At 40.8% G+C, this 14,968-nt stretch overlaps 1 protein-coding gene across 1 annotated transcript; it reads left to right on the plus strand.

Moving 5' to 3' along the window:
- The first annotated feature begins 332 nt into the window (after nt 1-332).
- LOC131223089 (peptidyl-prolyl cis-trans isomerase FKBP65-like) lies at nt 333-14,702 on the plus strand. Its single transcript, XM_058218378.1, has 12 exons — nt 333-581; nt 2,215-2,301; nt 4,182-4,442; nt 4,699-4,779; nt 4,865-4,945; nt 6,585-6,782; nt 7,265-7,354; nt 7,429-7,604; nt 8,804-8,926; nt 9,599-9,745; nt 13,042-13,169; nt 14,396-14,702. Exons 1-12 carry the CDS (start codon nt 404-406, stop codon nt 14,508-14,510), a joined length of 1,665 nt encoding a protein of 554 aa, XP_058074361.1. The 5' UTR covers nt 333-403; the 3' UTR covers nt 14,511-14,702.
- The last annotated feature ends 266 nt before the right edge of the window (nt 14,703-14,968 follow it).

Below are 14,968 nucleotides of genomic sequence, written 5' to 3' on the forward strand. Positions count from 1 at the left end.
ACGGAAGGTGGTCATTCACCACTGTTTTTCAGTAGCGGGGTACCCCTAAGATTTGGATCTGTCTCTTTTTTGAGCTCAGGTCCTTAATTTTATGATCCAAAATGGATGGACGGTGTGGATAAAACACAGATACATAATTGTGGGGTCCATAGAGCACACCGGCACGACTTGACTGCACGTGGTACCAACAATCGAGACGATCCTGAGACGCAGCGTGTGTAAAACGAACTCCGGCGGACCACACTAATTCGGTACTCCTCTTTTCCTCCTCAAGCGTGCATCTCGTGGTATTCACCTTGCCTCTGCCATCTTTATATCTCGGACTCTCCCCTCAGAGGTCATCAACTGTCTACTCGAAAACAGAGAGAGAGAGAGAGAGAGGCATCGATTGTCGATCGGATCAATGGACGATATTGACGAAGAAATGGCCCCGGCCAAAGAGGAGGAAGAAGAGGAGTTCCAACCTTCCTATCCACAGAACGAAGAAGATGAAGGTGTCCTAACAAAGATAGGGCTGAAGAAGAAGCTTCTCCGAGTTGGAGAAGGTTGGGAATCTCCTGAAAAAGGAGATGAAATCACTGGTACCTCTCTCTCTCTCTCTGTCTCCTCATTTCTCTTTCTGGATTTTCTTGATTTTCCTCTCCCTATGTGTTTCTGCTCTCTCTCCCTCTCTATCCCCTCACTTCTTTCCTCAATCCTCCATCTGGGTTATGTTTTTTCAACTGCTCTCTCTCTCTCTCTCTCCCCTCACTTCTTTCCTCAATTCTCCATTTGGGTTATGTTTTTTCAACTGCTTGGAGATGAATCTGTCGCAACGTCAGTCTGTTTCTGTCGGGGCGCGCTCTGGCGCCACTAAGCTTACGGTGGGACCAGCATATGTGGAACCCAGTGTTATGATCAAGGAATCCAAGCCGTACATAAGATGAGTCACCTCAGAAAATCCCCCGCAACCAAAAATCAGCCCGACCCAAAACTCAGATGGGCCACATCACAGGGTAATGTCCACCGTTGATGTTCGTGGGGGCCCCACTGTGTTGTGTATATATAATCAAGGCCGTTCAGACCCTTCGGGCTGAATTTTGTGTTTCGGGGATATTTTTAGCTGACCCATCCGATAGACGGTTTGGATGGTGTCAATACATCACTTGGGTCCCACATCTGCCCTGTGGGTACCACTGGAGCAGGTCCCATTTCTGCTCTATGCATGAATCTCCATTTTCAGGGTTTTGTCGAGGTTTATGAAAAATTGGTGGGAAGAATCGAATTCCCCAAGTTCGTGTGGCAGACGTGCGTGGCACGCTCGCGTGCACATTCACGTGTGCGCGTGCGCGTGCGTATGTTGCACGTGTAATCCGTGCACGAATTGCAATCTTCTGTATGGGGCCTGCTCTAGTGGTAGCAGAACCAACGTATGTTACAATGTTACTGGGCAGATGTATGGCCCCCGTGCATGGGTGGGCCACAGCACAGTGAATAAGTGGGAGGGGAACCCACCCTTGATTTGCATAGGGCCCCACCGTGCACTGTATACGGAATCCAGGCCGTTCAGTCTTCAGAACCTTCCATCTGGCCTGGATGAAGGATAAGACAAAAATTCAGGTGGGCCCATTCAAAATCAAGGGTGGGTGTTCCCTCTCACCTTGTTTCCTATGCTGTGGCCTACCTGAGTTTTGGATCCGTCTGATTTTTTTGGGTCCTCGGGTGTTGGTGAGGTGGCCCATCTGATGGATGGGTTGGATGTAATATATAAATTACATGACCCCCACGTCTGCCTTTTAAGCATTACCCATGTCATGATCTTTCCTCGTTTTTAATGTAGTGCCCCTTTTAGTTGATTTGTTAGTTGGTACATCTCTACTATGTTTCTCTATATATCCATGTTTTTCCATGCATCAAGGTGACAAATCTCAACTCGGTTTCTTGGGATATTTTCAAAATTTTAAAAAAAAATTATTGTAAATTATATATATATAAACACATTCATTCATGCTTTTACTATTTTTAGTTAATATCATAATAATATTGTGCTATTTTAAAATTTGTCAAGAGTATGAAAATATTGTGATAATATCTTTTTGTGAATTTCTCCAAATATTATCCTAAGATTTGAAAATCTTGGCCATATATGTTACACTGCATGCATCTGTATGTGCCGTTCGCCTTTGTATTTGCTTCACCCTAATTCCATGGGTATAATCAAATTTCTCTATGCAGTGCACTATACCGTTACTGTCTTGGGTGGGACGCAATTCGCCTCCAGCAAGGATGAGGGAAAGCCGTTGGTTGCATTCGTAGGATGGGGTATGTATGACAGGATGCTTTTTTTTTTTTTTTTTTCTTTGTCAACTATCGTATTTTACGTCCTAAATAGCATTTTGATGTTGTTGAGTGTGATCTTAATGGGCTATATTGTTAAATTCCTTCAACTTACTATTCTTCAAATGGCATTGTGAATCAATCTTGGGGGCTGTTTGGCTGCTGCCCATTTATCAGTTCTTATTGGTTCTGCTGAATGGAGTGAAACTATCTGAAAAATAGCTCTTAGGCTCTTTTGCAAATTATATATACAAAAAAATCATTTGGGAAAGTGGTGATTTACTGCCAGAATGAACATGCGTGGGATCCAAACCATCCAGCTGAAGTTCCATCATGTGATTGTGCCCCACTGAAAATAAGGCCTGTTGGATGATTAGGTAGGCCATAGCAGTGGACTGGATCTGAACCATAGGTGGACATTCTAACAGGTGCTTACACATCCTTTTGCGCCTGTTGGAAAAAGTAAAATGGAACGGGTTTCAGTGGCTCACAAACAGGCTTGTCATGATTCAACTGGATTCCTATTTGTCATATTTATTAAAACAGATGAAACTGAACTGTGGGTAATGTTCAATGGCGGATTTCTTCTGGTGTTGTTTATTTCCTGTAATTTACTACTCTTCCTACTTATCATTTGAATAAACTCCTATCGGAATGGATTGTGATTCATCTTGATTTGTATCTGTCTCTTATCGATTGAAGTGGATGAAACAAAATTATGGGTAATGTTCAAAGATGGATTTCTTTCCATTGCCTAATGTCTAGGATTCTCCATATATTTCCTTAATGAAGAATGCTCAATAGTTGGTTAGTGCATATGCCATTATTTGCAGATTTTGATTTTTCTTAATATTTTATTGATTTAATATAAAAAAACTAAAAAGGTTCATGTGATTTATGATATGCTTTTGCACCCATTTCAATTATTCACAAGCAGATACTAATGTTCAGAACATTACTATCAACTTAATACCACAGATGGAAGAAATAAAGAAAAGAATTCCATGAAGCTACTGCCTATAGGAATGCCGAATATCCGTTTTGTATCGAAGTTTCAAGGAGCTACCTTTCCTGTCCAGGAAAGAAAGTGAGCTAGTCGATTTAGGAGTACGGCAGTTCAATCAGTTGCTTAAGCTGACTGTTATGAAATGAATGAGAACTATTACAAAACAATTATTCCGCATGCAACTAGAATTGCAACTTGGGCAGGTTGGTTCGGGTCAACCTGAGCCTGACCCGAGCCCAAGAGGACCGAACCCAATTTCCAATCCTAGGTGCCGAACCTGAACCCAACCCAAAGTCCTCTATACTCAACCCTAACCCAACTCAACCTGGTCCACATAGATGTGGTTATTCACAACCCGACCCAAATTTTCTCAACCCGATTTCAAATCGGGTTGGAGTTTTCCAACCTTAACTCAACCAAAGGACCCTAACAACAGATCCAAGCCAACCCGAACTCAGGTTGGGTGAGTTGGGCGACATACAACTAGGCAATTTCTATGGGGTTTTGATTCGAGCCAGAAAGCATCATGGCCTATGATGCCCACGTATAGATACTGATTTGGACATGAAAGACATGCTATCATCCCATAGGATACTCCTTTGCCATGGGGAAATTGTTGCACGTCCAAAAAGTAACAGACCCAATGCAATTGGAGTTCGTCAAACCTTATCGTAAAAAGTATCCATGCAGTATCTTGTACCTGTATCAGTATCGACATGATATGATGTCAATACCTGATCTGGCTATGCTAGATTATGGCCCATATGTTCCATACCTTCAACCCTCTCATCATCTTTCTCCTCTTCTACTGAAATCTAAATTGCTTAAGTAACTGTGGCTTACTTGATTACTTATGCAGATAATGTACTTAAAGGATGTGAGGATGGCCTTATTACAATGAGGAAGGGAGAGATTGCTCTGTTCACGGTGCCTCCTGAAATTAATCATGGAATTCAAAATATTTTCCCGAGCATTCCCACCGGTGTGACTTTACTGTTTGAAGTTGAAATGATATCATGGTTTAGAGTTGTCGACGTTTGTGGAGATGGAGGTGTCATGAAGAAGATTACACTCAAAAGTGAGATATTAGACCGACCACAGAAAAAAGATGAAGTGACAGGTAATTCTGGCTACAAAGAAAGATATCCAAATTGGTACTTTAAATCCTGCTTGAAAGTCCCTGGAAATCAGGGTTAATTCTGCTCTTTTAGTGGAGTGAACCTGCCTGGCATTTGGGGGTTCGGGAAACAAGAATTACATCACATAGGCTCCCATTTCCCACTTTTCTCTGTTCCAAATTGCGGTTTGAGATAAATAGCTTCAGTTCATTCTTATGCTGAAAGGAAGTCCTTACTTTTATTTGTACTTCATGGCAGTGAAATATGAGGTGAAACTTGAGGATGGTAGCCTTGTAGCAAGAACACCCGATGATGGCATTGAGTTCCTTGTAAATGACGGTAATGGCATTGTCTATATTTTATGTTTTTATTGTTGTAAACGTTTGATGGAATGACTCTAATGTAGTGTTTGATGTTTTGTCAGGTCACCTGTGTCCTGCCATTGCAAAGGCAGTAGTAACCATGAGGAGAGGAGAAAAGGCTATTTTACGAGTAGCACCTGAATGTAGGTCCATGTTTTTGGTCCTTCCATCTGCATCTTGATTTGTGGTAGTAGAGACATTTCTTTTTCCCAAGAAGAAGAATATGGTGTTTTATTCATACTTCTGATGATACTTTCTAATCTAGTTGTGTGAGCTTCTCCACTTTGGGTTCTGAGTAGCGCCTGGATGTATTTCCATGTTTTGATCATTTTTTCCATCTTTTACATACAGGTTTTTAACTTGTAGGGGCATTTCTTTTTCCCAAGAATAGGAAAGCATGCTCTTTTGTTTAGATTTCTTCTGAGTATTTTTATCTTTAGTTGTCGGAGCTTCTCTGCTTACGACCTCACCTTTGCCAGAAGCTTGGGCCTCTTTGCTATGTTACAAGCAAGACTAAAATCATTGAGACCCTATGTAGAATACTTCTCTTCATTTTTGGTAGAGGGGTTGCCTGCTCTCCTAGCTTCCTAATGGCCTGTTTGAACACACCCTCCCAAAAAGGCTGTTTGATGCCTAAACGCCATTTTGATCCAACAACAGTTGAACTCGTGCATTTGGATGCACTTTGCGAACCTCCTACGCGTCTCTCACTTGACAAAATAGGCTCTAAAACGCCGTCTCGGATTGGTTTTTGCTGAGTTGACCCAAAGTCAAGCTTGAGACCTCTGTTTTTAGAAACCCCCTTTGAGGGAGTATGTCCAACGGGCCCTAACTCGTATGAATGTCAAAACACCATTACATTCCCCATTGGCAATGTCCCTTCCATTAAAAACCATATTTCACGCTCTGGTATTGTTTGGGATTTTGGGCATGCTTGCATTCTTCTATCATTTCATTTATCATATGCCGCCTCTTACTGTACCCTTCAACAAATTGAGATACTTTAATTACATGCTATTATTCATTAGTATTGCATCCACTGTTTCGATTAACAACATCTTAGCAATGGACATCACACGGGCTACCCTACCTCATATCATTTTGCCCACCTCAAAATGTTGGTCAGTTCTCAATGGTTCTCACACACGATATCTCCAACAATTCCTACCTCTCAGCCAGAGTACTGAAAACATGGTTCCCTCTTAATATTGAGGGTTTTATTCAAACATATGTAAAGTCCGGGCTATTTATCATGCAGGACCCACCACCAGAATATGTCTTGTTCCAATAAATCAGGCCACTCCACCCATCAGGTGGGCCACATGTATAATGAGTATATGCTGTTGGTTATATCGGTCTTTTTTTTCCCCTAATGAGTTGACCAGCCTGATTTTTTGCTAGTCTATGCGCACAGTAGGCCTCGCCTGGTGATCGGCCCAGATCTTGCATGTATGCCATAAACAAAACCCTTCAATCTCATATGATGATATGAGTGAGCCCCATTTGCTTTGCTCTCTTAGCCAAGTCAAATGAAAAATCTGTCAATTTCTAACTTCCAAGTTTTGAATCAGTATGCAGAGTCCCCAATCCAAATTGATGATGCACAAATCGAAGACGAGTTCTTGAATATTTGCTCTAAACACTGACATTGTTGGGCTTTTTCTAGGACATTGTCATCCTTTTGTCATTGACATTTGCATCAACATCTTACTCTATATGATTTTGAGTTTTCTTCTACTTCATATGACATATCCCATGTTTTTGTACCATCCTGATCTGCAGATGCACTTGGCAGTCTGGGGAGACCTGCACAAGATGGTCTTTCGGCAGTTCCACCCAATTCTGTCGTTGTTATCTACTTGGAATTGGTTGCTTTCAAACTTCTTGAATATGTGACAGAGGATATGAAGGTTATCAAGAAAATCACTGATCCTGTAGACACCTCCTTCTTGAAGCCAAACAGTGGAACCAATGCCCACAGTGAGTGAATCTTACCTGACCCCGAACCCAAAGGATCTGCATAATATTCTCATACTGTCATTTTGTACGAGGGGGGCCCATGGTTCAGTGATCCAGTCTGTTGATTTCACATTACAATAGTGGTTGGATGATGCTCCAAAATGGCTTGATGGTACAATCCTAACCGTTCAATTGGTGTTCAATGAATAGACAGTTAAGAAAAGAAGCACCATGGTCATCCAAATTCAACTGCAAAAAACACCATGATTGGATGGCTAGGATCTTTCAATCTGGGAGATTTTTCAGGAATGGTTCATTCTGGATGGGCCCCTTAGATCAATGGTCTGGATTGTTAAACCACGGGCATAGTGTACAAACTGAAAGTCAGGGTGCTATTCATATTCTCAGGTCAAGGATCATATATTCCTCAATTCACTAACTCATATTTGTGTGGATTATCTATTCACAGCTGCTAAAATCATTTTGGTATTTGCAAATCGCAGTTAGGTACATTGGTAAGCTTGCAGATGGCACAATCTTCGACAAAAAGGGATACGATGGGGAGGAACCTTTAGAATTCATAGTGGATGAAGGTAAGTCATCGATAGTCATACTATTTTCAGTCCAGATGAGGACTAGATGCTGAAGATATTGCATGTCTTTGCAGAGCAAGTCGTCCCTGGCCTTGATCTGGCAGCTGCCACCATGAGAAAAGGAGAGCGTGCTCTTGTCATTGTTGGTCATGAGTATGGCTTTGGAAACACTGAGACTACAACTAACTTGGCTGTGGTTCCTCCACTTTCGACTTTGTACTATGAAGTAGAGATGGTAGACTTCACTAAGGTATGTGCAGTTCAATGAATATGTTATTTGATACAAACTATATTCATAAGGTTTCGTGTTGTCTGTCTGCACAGTTTGCGTGGTTTGCTAAATTTCTGGTGTAATTTGAGAGAGAAATAGAGTAAACTAGTAAATCTCTACTATATATAAGACGAGTATCAGGGGACAATTTTATCCCTGCAATTAGTTTTTCTATGGCCGACAACCTTAGACATTCCTTAGACATGGAAGACATTTCAAATGAAGGTATGGGCATTTTGGGAACTGAAAAATGTTTGTGGCTGGCTCAGATTTCACCAGCCTAAAAGCTTGCAATGGCTTAGATTCAAGCAGCCTTTGGACAATTTTATGATTTTACCCTTACAATTAGTTACAAAAGAGCCTTTCTCAAGGGTACTCGTGTTCTTCTCACTTCTTCCTGCAGCCCACAACCACTCCTGCTTTCTGCGTGTAGCCTGCATGGAAGGTGAGTGCCCATGCGACGGTGGCTCCCTGGGGCCTACTGTGGTGACTGTGTTAAATCCACTCCATACATCTGTTGTGCTGGTTCAATTTATAGACTCAGACCAAAATTTAGGTGGATTGGACACTTGAATTAGCAAAGTTGAAACCCGGCAATGGTCAAACTGAGATGCTTTTGAACATACATTCATGTTTGGCAGTCTGGCTCATTGTTGTTGTCATATTTTAAAATTTTAAAATAAAGGTAGCACACAATGCTTCCCTAAAACATCTATGGTTTATGTATGTTTTGTATGGGGAGCTCATGGTTTAGTATTCCAAACCACTATATGATAGGACCCGCTATCAATGCTCCCTGCAGCAAAAATCTCTTAGACTGGAAGATTGTAAACATTAGATTTTGAGCTGTTTTTCAGTTGAGTATTTACTGTTGTTGTGTCTTCTTTCTTAGCCATCTATTTTTTGGTCATCCATAGAAGGGTTGGGACTTCTCCATCTGGGAGCTTTTCAGTGCATGGGCCATCCAAAGTGGGGTTGATGATGTCAATGGTTTTGATTATTGAACCATGGGCCCCACCTGGACAAACTAGAAACCCAAATGGTACTGATCAGAAGTGAGTTTCTTTCAGCCGCTCAATTGCTTGTTAGTTTTAGACTCTCCACAGGTATCGATGCCCACTACTTCATTGGGTCATCCTGAATCTACTGTTTTTTCAATTTGGTATGACATGGTCCAGGTTAAGGAGTCATGGGACATGGAGCCTGAAGAAAAGATTGAATACGCCTGCAAAAGGAAAGAGGAAGGTAATGCTTATTTCAAAGCTGGAAAGTATGCTCGAGCTTCCCTGAGATATGACATGGTAAGTTATTTTCTCTTGATCCATACTATTTATTTATCTCCTGTTCATCCATCCTCCCTCCCTCTCTCTCCATGAACTGTTCGATGTGAGATATTTCATGCAGTATCGCATCAGATAATTTAAGTTATAGTGTGTTTGGAAAGATTTATTACATTATGGTTTTTTGTTCCTTTTTTCATGAGGTTTTCTAATCCTTTACGCATGTGGATCCCACACCATTCATGGTACATGTAGATCTAAGATGTCCATCTGATGGAACTCATTGTGTACATGCACTGGTTGTCAAATGTGGATCCCTGGGCAGACTTTTTTAACCATTGATTTTTCTTGCGGTGTGGCCTACATGATGAGAGACCATGGCTGGTATTTGGTAAAGGTACATACACAGCGGGTCCCACCTGATATATGGCTTGTATCTTGCACATGTGGCAGCAGTACGGTAGCTCACACAGTACTGCCTTGTAATTAATTACATTTTGATTAACAGAAATTCAAGGTATCGACACACTTTTGTTGAATCAACATCTTGGGTCATCTTGGAATCATCTGACTTTTGTTTAAATCTCCTTCACTGTGTATCTTTTGTTATCTGGAAAATCTCAAGGGCCTTCTTTTGCATTGCTGCACTTCATTTCAGTTTTACTAACTTCCGCTGCTTGCTTATTTACTCAGGCTGTAAAATATGTGGAATTTGAGAGCACTTTCAACGAAGAGCAGAAAAAGCTTGGGAAGTTTTTCAAGGTCACCTGCACTCTTAATGATGCGGCATGCAAACTAAAGTTGAAGGAGTTTAGAGAAGCTGCTAAGCTGTGCTCAAAGGTAATTGGCTTACCGAGTTACAACCCCTTTGCTTTGACCTTGTAATTGTTCACTCCCCAAGTATAGGGTTGTGATGTAGTAATAAACTCGGTAAGACCGAGGTCAAATCCCAAGGGACTGATATCTGTACGTTGTCTGAAACTAACTAGAACTAGAACTAGAATGAGATGAAATCTAAATTGAGTTGTAATTTGAGGAATAATTGTGAAATATTAATATAAAATTTAAGGAATTCAGAGGAGGGAAACTAGGGATTCAGAGGATCCACTTGTAGAGATCAGGGAGATCATATGCCTGCATCAAAAACTCAACTGGACTTAGAGTCCCATCTACATCTAGTTGAAGAATGTAATCATGGAAATCAAACTGAACTTACTTGATATAGTTTTCAAGAGATGAAAGGTATATGAATTAGAATGGATTCCATCACCAAACCATGCCCAGGAGACAGAATTAAACTAATTACTAGTCAAACAACATGATATGAAGATGAGGAAGGATACCGTCATCCGACCATGCCCAGGAGACGATGGTGAACAACAGGGCTTCCTGACGTCATAAACATAAAAAGGAAAAAGAATACTCAAAGCCATTGCAGATCTATTGTAACTTTAGTCACAACAAACCATTAAAAATTGAAAGTATTCCTATTAATTAGACTAAAATCAATGTCAGTTCAATCTAAACAAAAGGGCATAACAAAAAGTCTCACATCATGCTACAAGCTTTACCTCTTAGCCTTAGCTAAGAGGTTTAGCCTGACATGGGAAGGCTAGATCTCTCAAAACTCATAATAAAAGACAATAAAGCAAAACAAAATAAGAGCTAAGCATGTATGCCGGAGTTGCACAGCCGCTTTCTATCAAAAACTATACAATCCACTACGGCTATCTATTAAAAGCAAGCTTCAACAACTAATTGCAATACTAGAAAGTATCCGAAAAGTGGATATGGAAAACCTAGGTCGGATCCTATGGGTAGGGAAACTTCGCACATGAGTCCAATATAAGTAAGTTGTTTGTTTTGCACGGTTAATTTCTGAGGAAATGTTGTTAGAAAAGTGTATTTTTGATCTTCTGTTGATGAGGCCCGCAGAGCTTTTTACTTCACCGTCGGTTGTCTTGTTTAGACGGTTTAAAACCGATCTTTATTAAATTCTGCCATTCTGCCACCTAGGTTTGGGTGAGAGAATCCTTGGGTTCCAAATGGACGGTTCAGATTGGACCTTTGGTGCGTGATGGTGGGCCACAAGGGTTGATCGCAACTCCCTGTTGCGAAACAGAGCCTTCGCCACGCGTCTTCTGTTGTGGTTGTTGGGGCCATGATCGATACATACGGAGAAATCCATTCCGTCCATTCGACTCCTTGTGGAAAACCATTCTGGAATGGATTATTTTGGCTCATATTAATGTGGCCCACAGGATTTCGCTCGCTACCCTCTATCCTACGATTTACGGTGAAGATTGCCTGAGTGCATACGTGGGACCAAGAAGAAAGCTAGGCGAGGGTTTTTCCCCACCTCTGGAGGGTATGGACGGTCCTGATCATTGGTGTGATGGACGTTGTGGACCCACAAGGATCACACAGAGAACCCTTGTTTGTCCGTTCGCAGCAACTGAGAAGGAAATTGCTGTTTTTTTGAAGAAGAGATGGGTCCAAGGTCGGTGCATATGAGAACACTTGTACACAGTGCCCACATCATGCAAGATGGGGTCCTCTGTGATGTTTATGAGCAATCCAATCCATCCATTCATTTAGTCTCCCTTAACAGAAATTCAAGGTATCGACACACTTTTGTTGAATCAACATCTTGGGTCATCTTGGAATCATCTGACTTTTGTTTAAATCTCCTTCACTGTGTATCTTTTGTTATCTGGAAAATCTCAAGGGCCTTCTTTTGCATTGCTGCACTTCATTTCAGTTTTACTAACTTCCGCTGCTTGCTTATTTACTCAGGCTGTAAAATATGTGGAATTTGAGAGCACTTTCAACGAAGAGCAGAAAAAGCTTGGGAAGTTTTTCAAGGTCACCTGCACTCTTAACGATGCGGCATGCAAACTAAAGTTGAAGGAGTTTAGAGAAGCTGCTAAGCTGTGCTCAAAGGTAATTGGCTTACCAAGTTACAACCCCTTTGCTTTGACCTTGTAATGTGTTAGATTATGGGCACATTTGGGATTTGGGCCCAGAGCATTTATATGGGCTTGTAAGGTATGGGCTAAGGCCGACACGTTGGATATTGGGATTTAATAATAAAATTTGTGGGAGTGAGATCTTTCAGTTCTCACTCACTAATCTCTCTAATCAAAGTTAATACCAATCTTAACATGGTATCGGAGCTGATTGGGAAATAAAAGCTGAAGCGACTTAACAGTAGATGCTTCAGAAATTTGAAAGTCAATTTGATTGGGGTTTTTAAGAGGGCTTTCCTCCTGTTTAGAGATTGGGCGCCTTAATCTCAAGGGTCCAGGGGTTCTCGGGGTTTCCTTTGGAGTTCTCCCAGCTTCAGAGCTAGGTTGTTGTACTTTATTCACTGTTCTTATTTCCTTTTCTGTTTTTTAGTTGTTCTGTTCTTTTGGTTTTGGCTTTTGTCTAATAAGAATTTTCACCTTTCAAAAAAAAAAAGACGAAGTGTCTTGACTGACATATGAGCTAAGCATGTATGCCGGAGTTGCACAGCCGCTTTCTATCAAAAACTATACAATCCACTACGGCTATCTATTAAAAGCAAGCTTCAACAACTAATTGCAATACTAGAAAGTATCCGAAAAGTGGATATGGAAAACCTAGGTTGGATCCTATGGGTAGGGAAACTTCGCACATGAGTCCAATATAAGTTGTTTGTTTTGCACGGTTAATTTCTGAGGAAATGTTGAGAGGTCAGTGGTCAACAGTGAGAGACATCCCTCATTTCCATGGAAATGCCCATGGATTAGCTTTCTAGGTAGAAATCAATGGACTTATTTTCTGAGGAAAAGCATAATAATGACTTAATTTTGCAACTGCTTTTTACAATACAAACAATGGAAAACACCACGTTTGTGGAAATCAATTTCATTTCCAACCATTTCCAGCTTCCCAAGCCCCTAAAATTCAGTAGTTTGAGGTGTTTAAGATCAGTTAGGCTGCTTTTGGTGGGTATGAAACCCATGACGTAAATGTTGTTGCTGTTTCATGTATTCACGGGTTGGCTTGACTGCCCACTCCCCATCCTCCATCCGCATTGCACATGGGAATTTTCTATTTTACCCATCTGTCATTGCCCCTTTTCTTTTCAATCTTACGCTCTTTCGATACAGGTATTGCAGTTGGAGCCTCACAACATCAAAGCACTTTTCCGGAGAGCTGAGGCCTACCTAGAGACCACTGATCTTGACCTAGCAGAATTGGATTTGAAGAAGGCACTTGAGATCGAACCTGATAACGGGTAGGCATATATTTTTTGCACTTCAAAAGTCTATGAGATATATTACATTTTAATCAGTGAAAAATGGCCCCCTAGTTGCCAATCAGCATAAGAAAAAAAAGTGGGTCCCATGCACTCGTTTATACTTGGTATTTTGCAATGATGAAAGGTTAAATTCCAATTTTCTTGCAGCTGTAGATACCGGAAAATTCTTACTTAATATAAGGCAATCCCCAAACATTATTTTTTTACACATGCACACACACCCACACACTTACGCCGTGGTGGGATTTCACCACCTATGGGTACTCGAACCCTTGACCTAGTGTTGAAACTCTTGTGAGTCTACCACCGGGGTAAGAGTAAGGACCCAGGCAATCCACAAACATGCGCACACACTTTGTATTCTTTTCTGTCTACTTTTCAGTAATAAAAGATGTTTTTCCAATGTTCTATGTTTAGAGAATGGAGATACCAATTGCATCTCACAGGAATAAGAGAACCTTTTTTTTTTTTTTTTCTTTTCTTTTCTTTTCTTTTTTTTGGTTTGTGACTGTGTATGTATGCATTTATACATGCATTATATTGGCATTTCTCCATTTTTTTTTTCTTGAGGTTGTGGAAAGAAGAAAGAAGAAATGCTGACTGTTGTTATGGATTATACGTGCAAACCGTACATTCATGCATCCATCTGTCCATGCATGTGCTTGCCAAGTTGCTTGTTATGTGTGCATGATCCATATCATCCATCTGGTGGGTGCCACTGTAATGGCAGTGGTTTTAAAAATAAGGCTGGTCCAATCATCAGATGGGCCACGAGTGCATGTAAATATGGGCTTGTAACAAGTTGATCGAAGACCCACAGTCAATGTATGCATGTGACCCACCTGATGACCAGACCAGCCTGATTTTCTGGCCACAGTCACTGCAAGGCCCATCCAGGTTCTGACAACACATGATATACATTCTTGAATGGCTATATAGCAGGGCACTTTACACATTCCATTTATCATTGATAAAATGGCAATCCTACATTTGAAATTGTAAAACATCTTTTCTTTATTATTCTTTTTGTATCATGGTTAAATAACTTGGCAACTCAGATTAACTTGTTCTGTCTGGAGTTGAGTTGCAACTCATCTGGGGTGCATTGGCCCGGCATTCCTGAGTCTTAAAATCATTCTTTCTATACATACAACACATGTATATGTGCTCGAGATGTGATGGGGTCTCTCTGCAATTTTCAGGGAAGTGAATCAACAGCTTGCCAAAGTGAAGAAGTTACAGTCCTACTATGATAAGAAGGAAACCAAGCTTTACGCAAACATGTTAGCGAAACTAAGAATATCAGCTGAAAGCTGATGCAGGCAGCGTTTTCGCCATCCCAGAAAGCCCTTCTGTCCACCTCTCCTCAATAAACTCTTTCTGGGATCAGTTTCTCAATGTACCAGCAATGCAATCCTTACATAGAATGTACCAAACCATTGATCATGTCTGTGTTTATTTACTGGCATGTTTGTATGGTATCTATCATTATTGGGACGGTTGGTTTTAGTGTCCAGAATATATACGAGTGTCTGTTTGTGGCGCTTTTCTGATAAAAATAATTTTCAAAAAATAAAATATTTTATTTTTAAGAAGCAAATAAATATATTGTGCATGGAAATTTCTCAAATATTCACAAGGATTAGTAGTAGTTTTTGACATAGGAATCTTAGTTCAAATCTATACAAGGATAGTGCTTCTTACCCCGTGCATGCATGGCATTAGCTGTAAGGTTGCTTGGGCGCCTTTTGGCACTTTATTAAGCGCACTTTGCA

The sequence above is a fragment of the Magnolia sinica genome, chromosome 13 (genome assembly GCF_029962835.1).
Source record: "Magnolia sinica isolate HGM2019 chromosome 13, MsV1, whole genome shotgun sequence".
Taxonomy (NCBI): Eukaryota; Viridiplantae; Streptophyta; class Magnoliopsida; order Magnoliales; family Magnoliaceae; genus Magnolia; species Magnolia sinica.